A 20,525-nucleotide genomic window follows, 5' to 3' on the forward strand; every position below is an offset into this window, starting at 1 on the left:
TTAATGCGATTACAGTAGGGTGGATTTGTATAAGTTATTCATTTACACGCAAGACAGTGTGGTCAGAGGTTGTGCGCTGCTCTACTTAGTGAATAAGCAAATTGTATTTTTCTACTTACACACGTATTTCCTTACTTTCAGATCATGTTTGGCTCTGCTGTTTCTTGTAAGTACCCCTACAACCCTGATTAATTTTGACAAATCTGTGGCAGTTTCACCATTTCCAGTCAAAGGGCGAACATCATTACATTTGTAGAGCAAGCCTATTTGGCATATTTCAAAGTTAAACTTGGTGATCAAGATAAGTCTTGGGCACCTCATAAGGTGTGCAAACAGTGTGTCAAGGGTTTACGGATGTGGACAAAGGGAACATGTGATAAGATGCCATTTGGTATACCTATGGTTTGGCGAGAGCCAGGAGATCATTTCAGTGACTGTTACTTTTGTATAGTGAAAACTTCAGGATATAACAAGAAAAATAAATGTAACATAGAGTATCCTAGTCTACCATCGGCTATACGCCCAGTGGCTCATTCAGATGAAATCCCAGTGCCGGTTTTCATAACACTACCCTCTCTTAACGAACATGATTGTAGTGGTGAACTAGGTGACAACAATAATGAAGAGTTTGAAATTGAAAAGGACTCTGTTCGTAAGGGATTTGATCAGCATGAGTTGAGTAATTTGGCACGTGATTTGTGACTATCAAAAAAGCCTTTTAGAACTCCTAGCATCAAGATTGCGTCAGAAAAACTTACTTGAAAAAGGAACCAAGGTATCATACTTTCAAACCAGAGAAATTGCTTTTCTGCAGTACTTTAGAACTGACAGTGGCTTTGTGTATGGCCTTAACATACCTGGTTTAATGGAGGAATTGGGAATTCCAATCTACAACTCAACTGAATGGCAACTATTCATTGATAGCTTAAAGCAAGGCTTAAACTGTGTCCTTCACAATGGCAATATATTTGGGTCAGTCCCATTTGGCCATTCAGTTTCTCTTTGCTAGAAATATGCAGACATAAAGAGAGTCATTGAGTTGTTGCAATATCACCAACACAATTGGGTCATCTGTGTTGACCTTAAAATGGTATGCTTACTTCTTGATCAGCAACACGAATACACCAAGTATTCCTGTTATGTGTGCATGTGGGACAGCAAAGCTCGTGAGAGGCATTGGATGGAAAGGAATTGGTCTCCAAGATTTGCCCTAAAACCGGGTGATCCAAACATTCTACATGAGCCACTTGTTGATAAAAAAAATATTATAATCCCGGTTGTGCACATGAAATTGGGTCTGATGAAGCAGTTCGTTAAAGCTTTGCCAACTGAAGGAAACTGTTTAAGTACATCATTTAGAAATTTCCTAGCCTGTCATTTGAAAAAATAAAGGCCGGTGTGTTTGATGGTCCACAGATTCGGCAGCTCATCAAAGATGAACATTTCATCAGGACAATGTCAGAAGTCGAAAAGAATGCTTGCTTATCATTCAAAGCCAATGTCAAGGACTTTCTTGGAAACACAAGCAAAAATTACACAGAAATTGTCCAGAAACTCTTGGAGAGCTACAAAATGCTTGGTTGCAATATGAACATCATAGCCATCTTTCTAGCTTCCCGAAAAACCTTGGTGCAGTCAGTGATGAGCAAAGTGAATTATTCCACCAAAATTTGAAGGTCATGGAAGGACGGTGTCAGGGTAGATGGAATGTACATATGATGACTGACTATTGTTGGAGCATCTGACGGGACTGTCCTTACCGTGAACAGTCCAGGCAAAGCTATAAGGGTAAATTTTTACCTTAACCACTTACCCAATTACTTTTTAAATGTTTTACTGTAAAAACAAATGTTATAGAGTAACAATAAATCCTTTGTATGAACAAAAGAAATTTAAATAAACAGTAAATTAAAGTTAATTGTTTCATTATTTTATCATTGTATGTAAAAAATTTTTTTTTTACAAAAATGAGGGTACACTCATGAGAGTACCCCTCAAAAACTGGATGTTATAGTAAAAAACTGGGGTCATTTCTGGATTAACCACCCAAAAATTACTAAAAAAACAAGATCTAACTCAACAAAAAATGCATTCCCCAGTGTTATACATGCTACAGTACAGTTATATCATAGGTTTTAGGATTTTTATGTACCCTTGCTTTACCAGATTTTTGTGTTTTTTTATTTAAAGTTTATTATTAAATTTAATAAATATTGAACATATTTCAGTGAGTTATGCCTGAGAGTTATAGGCCTACAATGTAAAATAAATTTACATGCAAAGCAATGTACCGCTTTTGTCATAAAAATACTGACATAATTAGACCCCAGGGATGTTAATAAAAAAGACATGCAAGAACTAATGGTGTCAAACATCAGTAACAAAAAGTTCATTATTGTGGCATTGGATTGAATAGCTGGGGTAATAAATTGGTCAGCATTATACCATTATTCTCCAGCTGCTATAGAAATCTTGTTGAACTAAACTTTTTTAAACCTAAAGAGGACTAGTCAATTGACCTCGGTAGTACATGGTGCCTAGTTTCTTTTTGTGTTCCCTGTGCCTAAGAATTAAAGATTACATATGAGTTAGACTTGAGGAAGTGTTTGCCTCTTGCTGTAGAGGTGAATGCAAGATGATCCCTGCTTCAAGTTTTAGCGGCCTTGGCATAATTTATAAATAAATGTTAGCCAAGTTATTTGGTAATATGAGCTATTGCAAACTAGAAAATTTACCGATGTAAGCTTTTTGTGTTGTTCTAACAGAGATTTTCTAGCAGATTCTTGTACTAGAGCTGAAGCATCATTTTCAAATACTATGAGGTGTGCTGTTTCATATCCTCCTTTTGATGTTATGCCATTAATTCTTCTTTTGCTGTGCAGAAGCTTTGAGGTGATACACTGTTATTGAATGTTGCTTTGGGCTTTTTTTATGTATGCGCTAATCGTGTCACTTGTTTTAGTTCTTGCATTAATAGTTTCCTTGTAGGTTTTCTAAAACTGCTTGGCATTTCTTTCTTTTGTTATCTATCTTTTGTTCTGTAGTTTCGATATTTGTGCAGGGTGATTTAATGATCTGCATTTCCAGTGAAAAATTATGCAACCTAAAGGTCAGCTAAGCATAAAACAATAAAATCCTAATATAACTTCTGTCTTGTTAAGCATCAGTTTCTGATGGTTTCTCTGTTTTGCCCAAACTATTGCATTAAGCATCTGTGTGATTTGAATAAAGTTGGCCCAACCAGTTTATGAACCTGTGATTTGTTCAGCCAGTTTACAGCCCTACAGTTAGCTAATACGTTTCTTCCTGGTGCTAAGGGATTTGCTGATGGGCACCCTGCATGTCTTTAGCTTTGTGAAGTTTCTAAGTTGCTCTGAACTCTTTTCACTTTTGACAGCCAAATATGGTTGGATGGTAACAATATAAAGATATGCTACTGACTGAGTTGCTATTAAAGTCAATAGCCTTCTTTTTTCCCTATGTGGACAAACCAAGATGTATTTTAAAGGCAAACTCTACCTTTTAAGTTTTTTCGCATATATATCACACTGTGAGTGACCAGTTACAATAACCGAAACTATAATAACCTTCTATATAACGGTTTTGAATGTGAGGCAGGCATAGGCATTCATGCCACCAGATGGGTAAGAGTGAGTGTGCATACATCATCATTTAGTGGCATTTCAGTTATCTTGAAAAGTTGGTATGCAGTCTATAAACATGGTTTAAGGATCATACTTTAGTTTTGAGGACAATACTTTAAAAAACTATATGCCATTTGTAAAATTTCACTTGTGATATATCCCCATTGATCCCCTTGCTTTCTGGGTTGTAAGTAAGAGCCCCAACATTTGAGCTGAGGTTTAATAAGTAAACCTCAGCTCAACGGAATATTTGTACATAAAAAACATATGAAGGTTTGAATTTGAACTCAAGGGCTTGTGTACATAAACAGATGCAGCATGCTGCGAGTGGAATAAAGAATGGAACTGAGATTTGTTTGAGGTGCTTCTAAGATCTTTTTGATTTCCTTTTTGCAGGTGCTTCAAAACTGTTTCTGACTGTTTATTAGCACACATAAACCCAATCAAAAAAACAAACGACTTGGCTGAGCAACTAAATACATTCACTTTGGTAGTCGCTCTCTGGCTACATGTGGAAGAAATGCATGTAGCTCAAAGAAATAAAATAAAATGTACTTATATGAGAAAATTATGAAAATAAATACACTGTACAAAGCTCTCCAAGACATGCTGCAAGTATTACTATTAATTATGCAAACATAACTCTACCTTCTGATTAGATATTTAAGTGTAAGTTTCCTAATCCATTATCAGGAAAACTATGCTATACTAGTTCATGCAGAAGTTCCCAGGGGTTTCTTGGCTTACTGTGGCTGACTGACCTCCCATAAGATGGTGCCACCATAGTTCTGGGGTCAACACAACTTAGCAGTGTCAGATGTCTGAAACCAAGGACCATTTTATCTGTCAGTAAACATGGCATTCTGACAACTAATGTATAAGGGATAATCTTCTCACTGGTAGCCAATTTAACTAATATTTTTCCTAATAGTGGATCATATTTTAAGGATTCTGGGATAAGAAGGTCGATAAAAGCTGGTTTAGAGAATAAGTCTTTCCATTCTGAGTACATGCCTGCTAAATCACCCACCTTTTCCTTCTCTCTGAAACTGCTTCTTGTAATGGGTGCAGGAGTAACCAATATTATCCACAAACTGTACAAATATTGTTTAGTCTAAATTAAAGCCTTCTTTTATTTCACATTATAAAACATCTACATGAATGTTCAAATGTTATATATTGCCACAAGATAAATGGCACCTAAAATAAAGTGCAGCAGAACCAGGGAAATGATCTTGTCTGATGGCTGGTATTTATGCACAATAGTATTTACCCATAACTGACATATCAGGCCTGATTTATTAACCTCCCTGGCTGTCTAATTATGTCAGTATTTTTTTTCAAAATCGGTACATTGTTTTGCATGGAAACTTGTTGTTTAATATTTGGGGCCTGTAGTTCTTAGGAATAACTCCCGGGTATGATAAAGTTGGAAACACAAATAATAAATTATAATAAAATAAATAATTATAAAATGTAAAATGTAAATGTAAATGTAAAAAAAATGTTTTAATTTGTTTAAAGGGTACAATAACATAATATTGTCTGCTACTTGGTCTAATCCATGTGTCCTGTACTAAATCAAGTGCGCTGAATCCAAATCTGAAGTCTGATTCTGCCTAGGATGTCAAGATCTTAAGGTAATTACGCGTATAAATGTGATTAGCTACATTCTCTCATTCTGCTGTTACTATGTAATCTCTATACATAACTAACTTTTCCCTCATAGTTCCATGACATTGCAAAAACGTAGTTTTATGTTGCAACAACATCCTCGTTCAACACATATGTACACTTCAGAAGTGTTTCAGGCACTTGCTTTTGTGGCTCTTCACTGTCTCCCGTTGCAGAAACCAGTGGTAGTCGTCCATCCTGTTGGGGTTGCACCGGCCTTGATATCTTGTTTTTATAACCGAAATGTCCTGGTGGATTCTCTTCCTTGTTCATCACTCACATCACTCACATTTTGTGGGAAGAAGTCCAGATGGGAATGTAAGAAATTCATTTTAAGTGACATTTGGCACCCAAGTTGATGGTATGCTGTTAGCATGTTGTTCACGAGTTCAGCATGGTTTTCAGCTCGCTGGCTGCCCAGAAAGTTTTGTGCAACTAGCACAAATGAATCACAAGCAGCAAGTTCAAGTGGGTTGAGTTTGTCTCTGAATGTGGCATCACGCATCAAATTGTGGATTTGGGGACCAACAAAAATGCCTGTTTTCAGTTCAGCTTCTGCTATAACTTTTCCAAACTTGTCCTTCAGATACTGAAAACCCATACCATCTCGATCATTGCAATGACAAAGTTTTTCATTATTCCAAGTTTAATATAAAGTGGCTGAAGGTAAACCTATTTATGCGTTACGCTGTTCTAGCCAACAGTGTGTTCAGGTCTGGATGGCCTTTCTTGCACTTTGTAATGGTTGCTGTCATCATGACTGTTCACAGGCACAGAAAGCACATATATTTGGAATATCCCAGTTGCATGCCAAGAAAGAGCACCACCACCTTCAGGTCACCACAAACATTCCAGTCCTGTTCTGAAAAGGTAATCAATTTAAAAACGACTTCCATGGATTCGCATATCTCTTTCATTCCCTTGGCATGAGCAAGAGGAACAGAAACTTTTTTCATTACCTTTAAGCAGCAATACAGCTTTCAAACTTGCTTTGCTCGAGTCTATGAACAATCTCCACTGCTCCTGTATGTATTCGCAACCTAACTCCATCATCAGACCACAAACATCGGCAGAGAAGCAAATGTCGTTTTGCAGCTTGTAATAACTTGCAAACTTTGTGTGACGATCACCAAAGTTTGAAGTTGTAGAAAATTCCACTCTAATTCCACTAATCTGGAGGCTAACAGTTCAGACTTTTCTTTTGACAAAGACAGGTCCCTTACTAGATCATCCAAAACATCATCCTCCTGTTCCTCATCCGACATGTCACCGTCAGTAACAACATTTACTACTAATAATAATATAATGCATTATTTAATACAATAATTATGTATTTATTGAACCTTACCATAGAATATCTGCTTTTGCATGTTAAAATATATATTGTTTTACTCCCAAGTCTGTCTGTAGAACAGGTTAAAGTGAATCAATTTCTGCCAGCAATCTAGCTATCATTCATCTTTTGCCTTGGATATTTATAAGCTGACTGAGAAGTGACTAATGCTTGAAGGACAAGTGAGAAGGATGTGAAAATTGGAAATTGACTGAAGAATGACTAAGATTTGGGGGAGAAATGAGCAGAATAAGTAGAAGTGTAGAAGGTTAACTAACCAATAATGGAGCTTCCCAGGATCTGTGATTAGTATTAGTTGAAGTTTGATGGAGAAGTTTTAAGTTCGACTAAATAAATGTGTTTCAGACCCACAAGAAGAATTAGGAGAAGTGCTGCTGAGTTACTAAAAAGAAATACAAGAACATGTGAGGATAAATATTGACTAGAACTGAAGTCAGGCATGTAGCTGTACTTTGAGGAAAAATGGAGGTCAACTGACAAGTTACTGCAAATTAAAGGAACCTACAGAAGGCATGTGAAAGATCACTGATTATGATAAATGATTGTTCAAAAGCAGACAATAGGATATGTGGGAAAATATTTGATGATGAAGGAAAATGAAGGAACTTAGAGAAGAAATAGAAGGACTACCCTTAATAACTAGGTTTTAAAGGAGAGGCTTACTACTATTTAAATTATTAATAACAAATGTCTGGATAAAAAGTCCATCACACACAACTTACTATCTATGGATTTGCACATTTCATGTCAGTTATTTTGTTCTAATACCGACTTTCCGGAAGCAGGTATCCAAACAGACTGCTCTGCTTGAAAAATTTGACAGCAGGAGGTACCTCTAGCCTGCATTTTACTCACAATTAACCTAGCCTAGCATCTGCAGCAACTAGATCAAATCTGGCTAAAGTTGTGTTTAATATTTTACTTCTACTGCATAACTCTTGTGAAGGATGTGAACTATGATACACATATGACACTTAGGGAAATATTAGAATAACTAATGAATGTTGGAATGTACATTTTAAAGGATACAAGTTATACACATGGAAAACGGATCTTGATTTTGTTCAAGGCTTCATATATATTTTATATATATATATATATATTATATATATATTTTTTCATATATATTTTTCTACAAGGAAATCACATATTTATATCACATAATTAAATGGCAAGCCTACAGAATAATTCCAATGTGGAAAAAAATAACCTGCCTTTCAAAGTTAAGCTATTTAGGACCTGTTCTTCTGCAAGTTTTCCTTTCACTCACATGTCTCCGTTTCCTAAAATCAATATAAAATAATGCATATATGTTATAAATATATATGGTATATATAAGTAAAAAACATATATTTAAACTGGTATAAATAAGTGCATATATGTTATTTGTACTGTTGTTCTTTAGACTTCAGTGCATTTCTCATTATTTTTCCCAGCAGCTATTCTGGCCTTTCCATTTCATTTTTGTATACAGTATATTCAGGTTTGATTAGTTCTTCTCAGAGCTTTGCTCCTGTGGTTTATACTTTCATTCAGATGCTCTGCTTCAAGATATACTTGGCACTTGCTTTATCAGTGTTTCCTAGACTAGAAGATAATCCACATTTAGATATCGATTTATATTTCTCCTATTGTTCTCTTATTTACTTCCCCTTGATATAGTCATACTTTGTTCGGTCATGCCTGCCTCACTCTAGACACGGAGAGACACCTAAAATCAAGCAACAAAAAAACAACTTAAGACCAAACCAGCCCACTACCCAAGTGCACCCACAAATCCTCCCCATAGTCCCTCTCCAGACTAACTCAGCTCCCCCCCCCCTTCCAAACCCATCAAACCGACAAACTTGGGCGAACATACAAACAAAACCTTTCAGACTCCCAGCGTCCAATGCTTTAATGATATTATCCCCCAATCCCCAACATGCCGCCTTTGTAGCCGCCCCAATTCTAAAGGATTGAGACAAAAAATTACTTGCCTTCACCCCTTCTGTCATCAAGCATTTACGAAAAAAGGCCAAAAACATATAACGAAACAAAGCTGAACCATCCTCATGTATCAAAAAAGAGCCTTCCCCCCTGGTTTAACTGCCAAGAAGTTCCCCACAGCTGCCACAGGACAAACCAGACCACCCCCCACCCCTTTTAATATAATTACCACCCCTTTTCTCAACTGAGCCGTCTTAGACCTTGCTAACCGAACCAACACCTGACCCCGAGAACAATCCACATCCCCCATCTGAATCCCACCAGGCCTCTGGGCAACAGGGCTCACCAACCCTATTCTACAGGCTCCAAAAAAGGCTAAAACAAACGCCACCCTAAACAATAACATCTCAAACCTTGACCTGCAAACACCCCCTAACCTACCAACCACCGCAACCAACAGTTGAAAGGACACAGGCCGCTTCCCATCCACTACTTTTTTGCCCTTCTTAAAACCCTTCACTGCCTACTTAAATAAAAAGTCTTTGCTAAAATCCAATAATTTGAATAAAAACACCAGGCTTATTCAAGACTGCCACCGAGACCCCACTCTCACATCTACACAAGAAATACACCAAAATGCCCATAAAATCCTCCTCCTTCTTACCCCCCCCCCCCACATTCCTCACAAAACTGCCACCATTCCTTCCACACTCACGGAACGCTGTATCATACCTGCTACGACTTCATGGGAATCCTCCAAAGCTCCAGAGGGCACAGGACACCACAACTCTCCACTCCTGGAACCAGCTGCCTGAACCGATCCCACCTACACAGAGACAAAGAATCGTCAAATGTGTAAATTCCGGGGATATAAACAGCACAAACAGCATAACTGGTGGGGAAGCAGCGGAGAAAGAGTTCACCACCTGTACCACCCTAGATTGTCGCAGCAAAGGCGAATCCTTTTGTTTGTCACCTCCTCACCCCACAGCTCCACCAACCATGATGGGGAAAAACTTCAAAGCTGCTAAATTCACCACTAAACCCGCCTCCTTCCTGCGGCAATGCCTCCACACTCCACGTTCCTTGCCAGTAAGCACCATACCCAGACGAGCCCATAGCGTTGGTGAACAATTCCAGATCTGCGTTTGATACCGGTCCTTCCATCTAAACCAACCTACCATTGTAATCATCCAGAAATCACTTCCACACCCCCAAGTCTGCCCGCAGATTTTTATTCAAATGAATAAAATGCCCTGGGCTACTTACCTCGACTGTAGCTGCTGCCATCCTTCGTGCAAAAATACACCCTTTTTGGCATAATTCTACACGCAAAGTTCAACTTACCCAGTAGTGACTGCAATTCCTGCAGGGTCAACTTCAGCCGTTCACAGGCCCGGAGCACCTTCCTCTTCAACACCTCTAACTCTAACCGCTGGTAACCTGCATTCCATGGCTACCGTGTCAATGGTAATCCCCCCAAAAAACAACTCCATGGCGGGTCCTTCTGATTTTTTCCTTTGCCAACCTTTGTACCCCAAATTTTTCCGCCAAGATTTTGAACGTTGCCACTAGCATCCTGCACACCAACTTCCCTGGTGGCCCAATGAACAGGAAGACATCCAAATAATGAATGATGGAGGCCACCTTTGACACTTCCCTCACTGTCCATTCCAGAAACAAACTGAACCTTTCAAATAAGGCACAGGAAAAGCAACACCCCATGTACCCTAAACAATCTAAAGGCTGCCTCGATGTCTGCCTTTGCCAACAGGGCCCCCCTACCATACCTCCTCACCCATTTTAAAGCACTGTCAAAGGACGTGTACGAGACAGAACAAAGCTGTGGATCTATAGCCCTATTCACCAACCAGGAACAATAAATGATCCGAAATTTATTCCTTCTTAGGCACCACTGCTAAAGGTGACAACACCAAACCCACAAAACCGGCGACCCTCCGAATGCTCCCCCCCCCACATTCTACCCAACCCCACTTTCTTGTCCAATTTTTCCTTTACCACACCTGGGTGCATTCTAGCCAGCCTCAGATTCCTTGACAAAGGTGGATCCTTCAAGAAACAAGGAATCTGAAAGCCCACCACCGCCAACCAAATCGGGATACCTACTTGAAAACGACCGCATAGGCCTGATTCTCATCGGCGCCATCCCTTTTTCCAGCAAAATCCTGTCCTTTTTCCCCGCCATATCGAAAACAGCAGACTGCTTCATGCAGCCCCCGACACTTAGCGCACTCATGCTTGAAACAGAAGGAACTGCCAAATTTGCACCCCCCTTCGTTAAATAGCCAACACACGCCTTTTTTTGCAAAAGGCCAAGGGCCTGAAAGGTGACAGACCTCTGCCCCCCCCCCAAGAAAGGGCTGCCTGCTCAAACCCTGCCCAGGTTTTATCAGTTTCATCCAAAGCCCAATGTCTTTATGATCCCACCATATGGCAGGCCGAAAGGCCTTATGCTGTCTAAACTGCTTGTTGTACCTTAGCCAAGCCACACCCCCATAAACCCAATGTGTTTCACTAATAGTATCCAGGTAGCAGAACAGGGCAGAACAATGCCCTGGTTTCCTCTCCCCCAAAACACTGGCAAATATCGTAAATGCCTGCAACCAATTTTCAAACGTACGTGGTATCGGCCTATGCCGCCACGTCTCCTCCTATTTCAGCCTATTTAAATTAGACCTCTCCAGCGGCAGAAGCGAGAAATTATCTACAAACTCACCTTTCCATATTTGTTCCTGCATCTCTTGCCACAAATGTGCACCCAACTGACCTTCAAAGCACACATAAACTTCTCCTTTTGCTGCATCCCCCAAACCCCCTTGCAGCTGGGTCACAGGAGGCCCCTGACCCCTGTCCCCACCCCCGCCCTGTTCTCTGGTTCCCCTGGCTCTTGCTCAGGCCCCCATTTTTCCCCCATCCCCACTACTGCTCCCCCCTGGCGCAAACTCCGTGGACCCTAGACTACCCGAGACCTAACCCCCCTTCGCCAACCCTTACAGTGACCCTATCCTTGTTATCCCCCACCCCCAACACCTCCGTCCCACTCCCTTGCTGCGCCACAACCCGCAGCAGCACTGCCCGCAATGCCACCAAGATTTCCTGAGTCCTGCATCTCCCAACCCCTTGTCCCCCCCAACCCTAGCCCCCCATGCCTCATCCCCGACTCCCTCCACCAAATAAAACCCTTCCCCTCCCTGGCTGCTGGAACATATAAGGCCCTGGCCGCCTCACTTCCCCCCATGCTGCCTCCAAACCCCAGGGTCTCATCATCCTCGAGCTCCCTGTCAGACAGGTCCTCTTCAGGCGCCAGCCTAGGCCTATCTGTAACCTCAAAGGCCGGGGAGCCACTGGCTGCTCCACGCATCCTCGCAGGGTCCTTCTGCACCCAGACGCCTGCCTGCATGGCCGATGCCATAAGGATCTCCTCAGCCAGATCCAGCCTGAAAGCCTCCTTGCCCCCACCACCCCGGGACATGCAGCTCGCTGTGTCTACCTCCAGCCGGTCGACTTCAGCAGGAATACATTCAAACTCCTCCCGCACTTCAGCCTGCCTCCTAACATAGGCACTGGCCTCTGACGTCCCTCATCCTGCCTCCTCATCTTGACACGCAGTCCTAGGGCCCTCCGGCTCTGCCTTCCCGCATCGTCTGATTGGTCCCTTCTTTCTGATGGCCGTGGCGTCCATCTTGGAAAAGGGCAAAGGTGTTACCGCCCAGGTAACTAGAACCTAGAAGATTCTCTCTCACTCCTGGGACCTGGTGCCTGCGATGCCAGCCTTTGAGAGACCTGAGGCTTCCCCTTGCCCCGGCCAGAGCTTCGCAGCTCTTCTTCCTGCCTCTGGATCCCAGGTAAGAATAAATAGGGGCCCCCACGGGAGCAGGCCCCCTACCCATTCCTGTGCACGGCATCTGTCTTGCCTGTTACCCCAACAGGCACACTTTTCTCAGACCACACAGGGCGAAAAAGGGGGTCATTTCCCCCTTCCACCCTGAGACTTCGTTGTGGTGGATTCCTCCCAGCCACAGCTACTGGCTATTGCTGTGCTGCAGGCCCTGGAGGGTTCCTGATGGAGCTCCTGACTCAGCACTGAGCCCTGGGGGGTTCCGGGCTCAGGCGCACCGGAGCCCTAGACCTCAGAGACCGCCTTGCTTCCTGTTCCCATGTGTCAGGGATTAGAGAAACCCCCTGCAGAGCAGCATCCACCTGCTCTGTAACCATCCTGGTCCTCTATCGGCTGCAGCAGCCCTAAGCTGGGCCAGTAACCGGTCCACATCGGCCATGTGTTCCCTAAAACGCTGGAAATGCGTACAAACTTTTCTCTCTCTCTGTCCAGCTGCCAAATGCTTCACTCTTCCGTCTTCTCCCCCTTTTCACTCTTCTTACCCTTCCCACCATAGAGGTTTCCTGAGCCATGAACAATCTCACAGGTCAATTACCATTGATATAAATGATCTTTTAGCTACCTGTAAAAGTGACATTTCTCCCACTAGTCAGCAATGTAGGAGTTAGTTTTCCAACTGACCACCAAGCTAATATACTGTGAGATGTGAAGATAGTAATTATAGTAAAAGACCTAGTACTTTTTTTTTCATAAACAAATACTGGAGTAATTAAGGATTCCTTATGTGGTTTAAAGAGGTTTGGTTGGTTGTTATGGTCAGATGCTTCACATTTGCTTCAGTTTTCTTTTCTATTCTTTGCAAATTAGCCTCTTGTATTAATATTAATCAGTTTGAGTATACACATAGGGCTTTATGTATAAAACAGGTAATCTGACATTCCCACAAACATTCTGTCATTGCAGTTTTCCGGGTTCATGTGTTTAAATGGCTGCAATTGATTCCCCACCAGGGAATGTTTGAGGGAATGTCAGATTCACGGTTTTATAAAAAGAGCCCATAAAATTTGTATATGCAAAGCATGTATATTATCATGAAACATTATTCTTTAGCAGTTTTGTAGGCCTGAGCCTGACAAGATGTACTGTGGTAGAATGAGCAACAATGCGTCGTATTGATCGAACGCATAACTGATTTTCTGATAGGTATAATTTATTGCATTTGTATGTCTCAACACAACGAACAGATACATTTCTTGATGATAAACCCCTGTATGTGATGAAAATATGTTCCCAGATCTATGATCCACAATAACCAGAAGCTTCATACAAATTGTCGCAGTATTAGGATTGCTTCTCACCTTTGTTATACAAAAGTAGTTGGAGATGTTTTTAATAGGCTGCCATGAATCCTAAAGCATCTGGATTTGACAAGAGCAAGTGTGATTTTTTGCTTGAGATCGTTTAGTATCCATTCTTTTTTCCATCAAGGTCAGAAGATATTACATTTTACTTTATGCATTTTTAAAAGAATGTAATTGCGTTTGTTCACTCCAAAATCCTTGGGTTGAAGATGAATGTATGCGTAAGAACTCCAAAAGCTTTTGGATGGATAGGAGGTTTTTTTTTTAGCTGACGAAAGATGGAGAGTCAATCAAAGCTATGTTGCAAAGCCTTTGAAGAAGAAAATTGAATTGAAGATAACAAAAAAACTCAGTTCAGTAAGATTATTTGATTAATTTTTAATACTTCACAGGAGCAATGTATGCAGCAGATGATGGTTTTGATAAATCCGCATCTTTGAATTCCTTCCTTGACTTTAATCTCAGAGGTTAATTTATGATTTGTCTGTTCATCTAAAAGAACCTGGGGGATTACACAGACCGTCAGGTCACCTTCGCTGATGTATCTATATGATTTTCTGAAAGCTGGAATGAAGTCAATGTAAAACAAAAATAAAATTACTTACACTACAATTGGGTTATCACTCTGCTGCAAACTTAGTTGCGCAAAGTAGATGTACATTCAGGCTTGCTTCAAGTACAACAAATCATTTCTCCTTGAGTTTACTTCAAAAATAAAATGTTTATGATTTCTTAACTAAAGTTTCCTAAGGATGTGTTCTTACTCCAATGCGCAAATTTAATGTGTGGTAAAGTATATGTGTTTCCATGCACCCACTTTCCCATTACCCACTTTTTTTTTGCTGGACTGTGATTTCAAATGTGTTGTACTGCATTTTTGGCACTTATATCAGTCACATTTCCTTTGAGGTCACATACAATTATCTTAGGAAAACCTGTGCTGCACAAGGGCCCCATTTCTTTCTCAGCTACAAAGGGTCCCAAGTCAGTTCTGCACAGGGGCCCAATGTTGGTTATGTCCACCACTGGCTGGACAATATTTTTCCTGCTGGCTCTGAATTATGCAAATTAGGATGGTAATGTTCATCCAGCCTGAGCTGGCCCCAGTCCTGATATGCTCTCTCCACCTTTCAGAAAATAGAATGCAGATTGGGGGTACCGCAAGAGACAAAGCACTAAGTACAGATTTATTAAATACTCAAAAAGGATTTTTTCTGCATACCAAACTAAAATCATAAATATTTTTTTTTATATAGATATATCAGATTACGAAGGTAAACTGGATGCTTCCATTTAGAAGACATTACATTGTATCTGAAAAAAACAATTATAATAAACATAAAATATATTACACAAATTATGAACGTTCTTTACATTTTAATATAAGGATCATTACAAAGTATACAGTTTATACATTGGGATGTTTATCTTAAAGAATAACACATATATAATACATATTGGTAGAACATGGTATTGTAATGTAATGTAAAATAGTATTCTGTGGCTTCTAGTATAAACAAATCCAAGGAGCAGCCTTGTAAAATTGTTTTCTCTCTTTGATGCAAGTATGTAAAGCAAACTTTATCAGAGAGAGAATGGCATGGGTGTATTTGTAATAATGTCCACAGATTCTGCTTTTTATACAAACTTAAAATAGTTAGACGTGAACAGAAAACTGGGTTGTCTAGTCACACAACAAGCCACAGATAGCTAGTCAGATGGGATATATTAAAAATATCGAAGAGTACTGATAGGAAACATCAGGGGAATCGGTCAGCAAAGTAAGAAATGTTATATTAACATTAGAGATTCGGATGACTGGAGACTCTCCTCATTTGAAAGTCCTCTTTTTACATGGTATTCAGCTGAATATGAGCATAGTGGCTAGTTCTGTGCTTATAATGCAGGAACTGTTTCAAAGGAGGCATTTTCAAGAGGCTGCTACTGTCTCTTGGGAAAAGCTTACAGCGGCCTACTGATCAAAATGGACCTTTAATGCCTTTGCTTTTGTGGTGCTAATGAAAAGCCTTCAGTTTTGATATTTAGCAATCAGGTTACAACAGAAGTTGATTTATTTTTTAAGCCACAGACAGACTGATCTATCTAATTAATATTTTTTAAATTGAAACCAAGATAGTTAATAGTAAGGACAAATCAAATGTACCTAAAGAATTATGTTGCTCACTTGAACATTTGTGTTTCTATTGCTTTGTTGCAATTTGCACCATATGTTTGATACATATGGAATCACACTTACAAGTATCAGTTTCCTAAATTCTCTATGTTAATAGGCAACTCTCCTAATTTTTTTTTTTTTTGCAAGATTTGCATTATGATTATCATTTCCTAAAGACATGCTTGTTAATTTCAGACCAAAACCTGCTGATCAGGTACTGAATATTTTGGCAAAGCTTTCAGCATTCATAAGACTCCTGTCACACTTACCTCTTCCTTTCTAAAATGCAGGTGCCTTTCTCCTGCACATGCAGGAAAATCTGACCCTGGGCATGCCTGCTCTTATCAGTTTCACTCAACCGACCAGCCAATCAGTAAAAGGCCTCCTAATCATCCATGGCTATTTAACTAGCTCAGACACAACACTCAGCGTTCATGCATTGTGTCTCCACTACTGCCGAGCCCCCACTACTGCCGAGCATTTCCTTTCTTTGGTTAATTCAGTACTTTCCCTGTCCAGCTCCTGTGTTAACCCCTTGTGGCCCAGTCTGTTGTTTCCCAGCCAGTTGCCTTGTGCTGTTCCAGTGACCCTCTCTGTCTGTGAGTATCCCAGTGTCTCCTGTGCCTCCTGTTGTTTCCAGTGTCTCCTGTGTTGCCTGGGTCTGCAGTGGCCCCTGTGTCACCGGTTTATACATCCTGAATCTCTGGTGTTTGACCTCTTGCTTGTGACCTGATCGCTCTTGCTTGCTGCCCGCTTCAACCCCAGCCTTCCCTGATAATTCTTCTGCCTAGTGATTTGGTACATTTACCGTGCTCACCCTGGTGTCCCCAAGGACTGCAACATGGCAGTAATCTGCAGTGCAACATCCTCTCCACTAGAAGCTCCGGATAAGCTGGTTACTGCTTAGACTCTGTGCCTTGGCCCTTCTCAGGGTTCACATCACTTCTGTTCAAGCCATAGCACCCCTAGTTGCCCTATCTCCCCAAGCATGACAACCCTGGAATCTCAAGAAGAGGAAGCATTAAATATGCTAAAAAGTCTCTATCTATATAGGTTGTTCTCTTACCAATAGGGAGGCACAAATTGCTGGTGTTGGATCGGATCTGACTTTCTAGCTATAATGTCAGTATTTACATGCAGTTCAATGTACCTACATCTGGTGCTGTTGAGCTAAAATAAGAATGTGGAGGTACTTTTAGGTGCTTGCTGTACTTGTAGGTTTCCATGCCACATTGAAAACATTTTCCTAGTGACAATGTCCTTTGAACCCTGCGTTTTTGGATAAGATGTTTCAATATTAGTAATAGCTATACAAAGTACAACTTTAAAAAAAATAACTGTATACTTCAAATGCATCACAAAGGGACCACAAACTGTTCTTCAATGTATGTGGCATGGCTTTCTCGTCTCAGATTATTATGAGCATACAATCTAAGATTAAGATTTTACCTTTGCGCAGAAAAGCTGTGCTCAAATTGTAAAACAATATTACTGCTTTTATAGTATAACATATATAACACTTTGATATAACAGACTATAGGATTAACTAAAGATGAAATTCATGAGGATCCAAGGGAAAACAAATCCAGCAGACACCTGCCAAAGCATTTGGGCAAACCTTTGTATTGAAGTATGATTTTTTTTCTCTTATGACTACAATTGATACTGGTGAAGGCAGAGATAATATAGTTTCCTTGTTTGGTATGAGCCAGTCTTAATTGTTGAAGACCATTGTAATGGTGGCATACTAAACCATACAATAAAAAATAAAAATATTTAATATTCATTTTGAATTACAACAAATGAACACTATCCTTGGACTTGTTCTTAATAATACTAAATCATTAGTATTTAAGATGCTAAAACAATGTATATGTCAGGATTTCATTGCTATGAGAATACACTTCCAACAAAAATCGTAGTTTTTGCTCAAATACACCAATTTTCCCTGTTCCTTTCATGACATTAATCACTTTGGATGACTGGTGTTTCTCAGCGTGATTGATCTTTGGTATTTTTCTGCCTCACATGGGATGATGCAATCAGCCTGCTATTGTTGGAGCTGAACCTGAAAGTTTGGCTTGTGGTGAGCCTGACCTTTTGCTGCTAGCACAGAGTTATAACAGCATAATTATATGATCTCTGAGCCAGCGATCCCTGCCCTGTAGTCTTTAATGTTTTACATTTAGCTCCTGAAAGCTGAAGTAAGAAAAGTAAAGCATTTTCTACTATAGTATTTTATGGCACGACTAGCAAATGTGTAGCTATTTGTGAACATGGGAGATCAAGGAGTATAACTGAATCTCTGATGCATGTAACATGAAATCATTATGAAATCCATTTTTAAGAAAACGCCTCTCTTTAGAACAGGAAACAGTGGGTGCAGCATTATTGAAACAGCTTGTGTCTACAGCTGCAGAGAGCCATGAAATGGCCTGGCAGACACACTGGTACCTGTGATCCCACCAAGACTAGAATTAATAATCTACAAACCTTTTTTATTCTGTAGCCCAGAAACAATGAATAGGAAAAGAGATAAAGCTAACAATAGCCATGACATTTTTCTAAGAAAAAAAAAAAAAAAAAATATATATATATATATATATATATATTTGTTATTCATGAAGGTGTCGCATTTGGGAGATTTCCTCTATGTTTTGTTAGGTAAAATAGTCAGCAAAACACAGAGAAGTTCTCCGTCTCTATTAACGTCATTCTCTTTATGGCAATGGCCATTTTGTCACGGATTCATTTATATATGTTACAGCAGTACTAGCTATATGGCTGGAGACATTTTAAATAAAATAATAGTATTTAAAAAATAGTATGTAAATAATAGTAATTCAATAAAAAAATAATAGTATCTGTGTATCCAGGAGTAAAAGAACAAGATTATGTATGAATGGTAGACCCAAGTTCCCCAAACAAAACTACATTATAATAATTATATAGACTACACATTCACTGTAGAATGATGTTTGGTTGCAATGACAGATGTAGGTTAATATAACAATTCCTTTTCCTTTATGTCTGGCACCTAAACCACACACACATCTGACTTCTGTATTTGATTTAGACAAAAAATTGTGCAATGCAAAGTTGACAAAATGAGAATAGGTGAAACAAGCCCTGAAACCAGAAACTTATACAAACCCTCCCTGAAAAAATTCTATTTCAAAATATTTTCCTAAACCAACATCCCTGCTGCATCAGTGAAAAGTTAGTTCACAGGTAATTACAAGGATGCCCTAGCCACATGGACCTGACGTAATAGTCAGCCAAGTAGGATAACCAAACTATAGGGTTGTTCTTAGCCAATTTCAGTACCCTCAGAATAGGATGTAGTTCTTTATCCCCAATAGTTAAAAGAGCCTGCAGAATATATGACCCATGGGCCCCATTATGCATGCAAAATTTAGGTTACCCATGATAGACTGTAAATTTTGCTTTTGATAAAGGGTACTAAGCAACTTACACAAGTCTAGAACCTTATCATGCAGGAGCCTACACTCCATACCTAAAAAATCAATTTTGACTGGCCCTTCAGCACTGGAAGACCCAAACCCACCCCATGGAATCTGCCTGTGCACCATATTACTTTTTTTCTCTGTTCTACAACTGTCTCTGCATCATGGTCTTTAACTTGTTTAAAGCAAGGTGAAATAAACTGGTCTCATATTTACTCATATGATCATTCTGCTACATATACAGCAATATTGCTACAAAAATTATTAAACAAACCAATGATGATGAAACACATTATTATGTAATTAATGGATGATTAAAGAGTCCAAATCTGATACACTGCTTTACACTATAAAAATAATCTCTTTGGGACGATGGTAACATACTGTATGGAAACAATGAAAGAGTTAAAATATTAACTAACTCCCCCCCCCCCCCCCCCCCCACACACACACACAGTTTTATTACAGTATTTTATAAGGCTGGAAGGGGGCTATTACTATACTTGTAAAATAATACTAAATATGTGAACTTGTTTGTAGTGCATGGTTAAAACAAGGAAAACAAATTTCCCCTTGTAGTACATCACCTCCTAATGTGCAGGTTTGTGCTTTTGTGCTTTTGTCAGCCATCTGACATTTTGTTGATGTACAGACATATGCTTGTGTTTGTTTTATTTTGCTTTTTTTTATTTTAATACTACTGGACAGCAGAGGAATAAATGGCATCTATTAATTATCTTACAGACTGGACTAGACTATTAGACTGTGGGACCTGTACACCAAAAAGTAAGCTCCACTTTCCAATAAATATTTTTATCTTTGTTTCTAACTTGCTTGTTTCTAAATAACAGTCTAGTACATACATAATTTTCTTTAATCTTCTCTCCACTAAACTGACATAGTGTATGTCTTGATCATCTCATTTACAGTATGCCTGCCAATTCATTGCCTGACCCAATGTTGCGTAGAGTGTGGAGGATGATTTACTTAAGGCTTAAGTTTTACTCGCCCTATTGTCCAAGATACTGCCGGCAAAATTAAGAGAAAGCAAAAAAAACTGT

At 39.7% G+C, this 20,525-nt stretch overlaps 1 protein-coding gene across 3 annotated transcripts in view; it reads left to right on the forward strand.

Annotated features, from left to right (window-relative positions):
* The window catches only part of TENM1 (teneurin transmembrane protein 1), a 591,240-nt gene that overhangs the window by 162,580 nt on the left and 408,135 nt on the right, over window positions 1-20,525 (forward strand). For 2 of the 3 annotated variants that reach the window (XM_072431864.1, XM_072431865.1), the window contains exon 4: window positions 20,209-20,250. The exons of the other annotated variant lie outside the window; for it this stretch is intronic. In XM_072431864.1, coding sequence (XP_072287965.1) covers window positions 20,209-20,250 — 42 coding nt within the window. The remainder of the gene's footprint in view (window positions 1-20,208; window positions 20,251-20,525) is intronic. 3 annotated transcript variants of the gene reach the window in all.

The sequence above is a fragment of the Pyxicephalus adspersus genome, chromosome Z (genome assembly GCF_032062135.1).
Source record: "Pyxicephalus adspersus chromosome Z, UCB_Pads_2.0, whole genome shotgun sequence".
Lineage (NCBI taxonomy): Eukaryota > Metazoa > Chordata > Amphibia > Anura > Pyxicephalidae > Pyxicephalus > Pyxicephalus adspersus.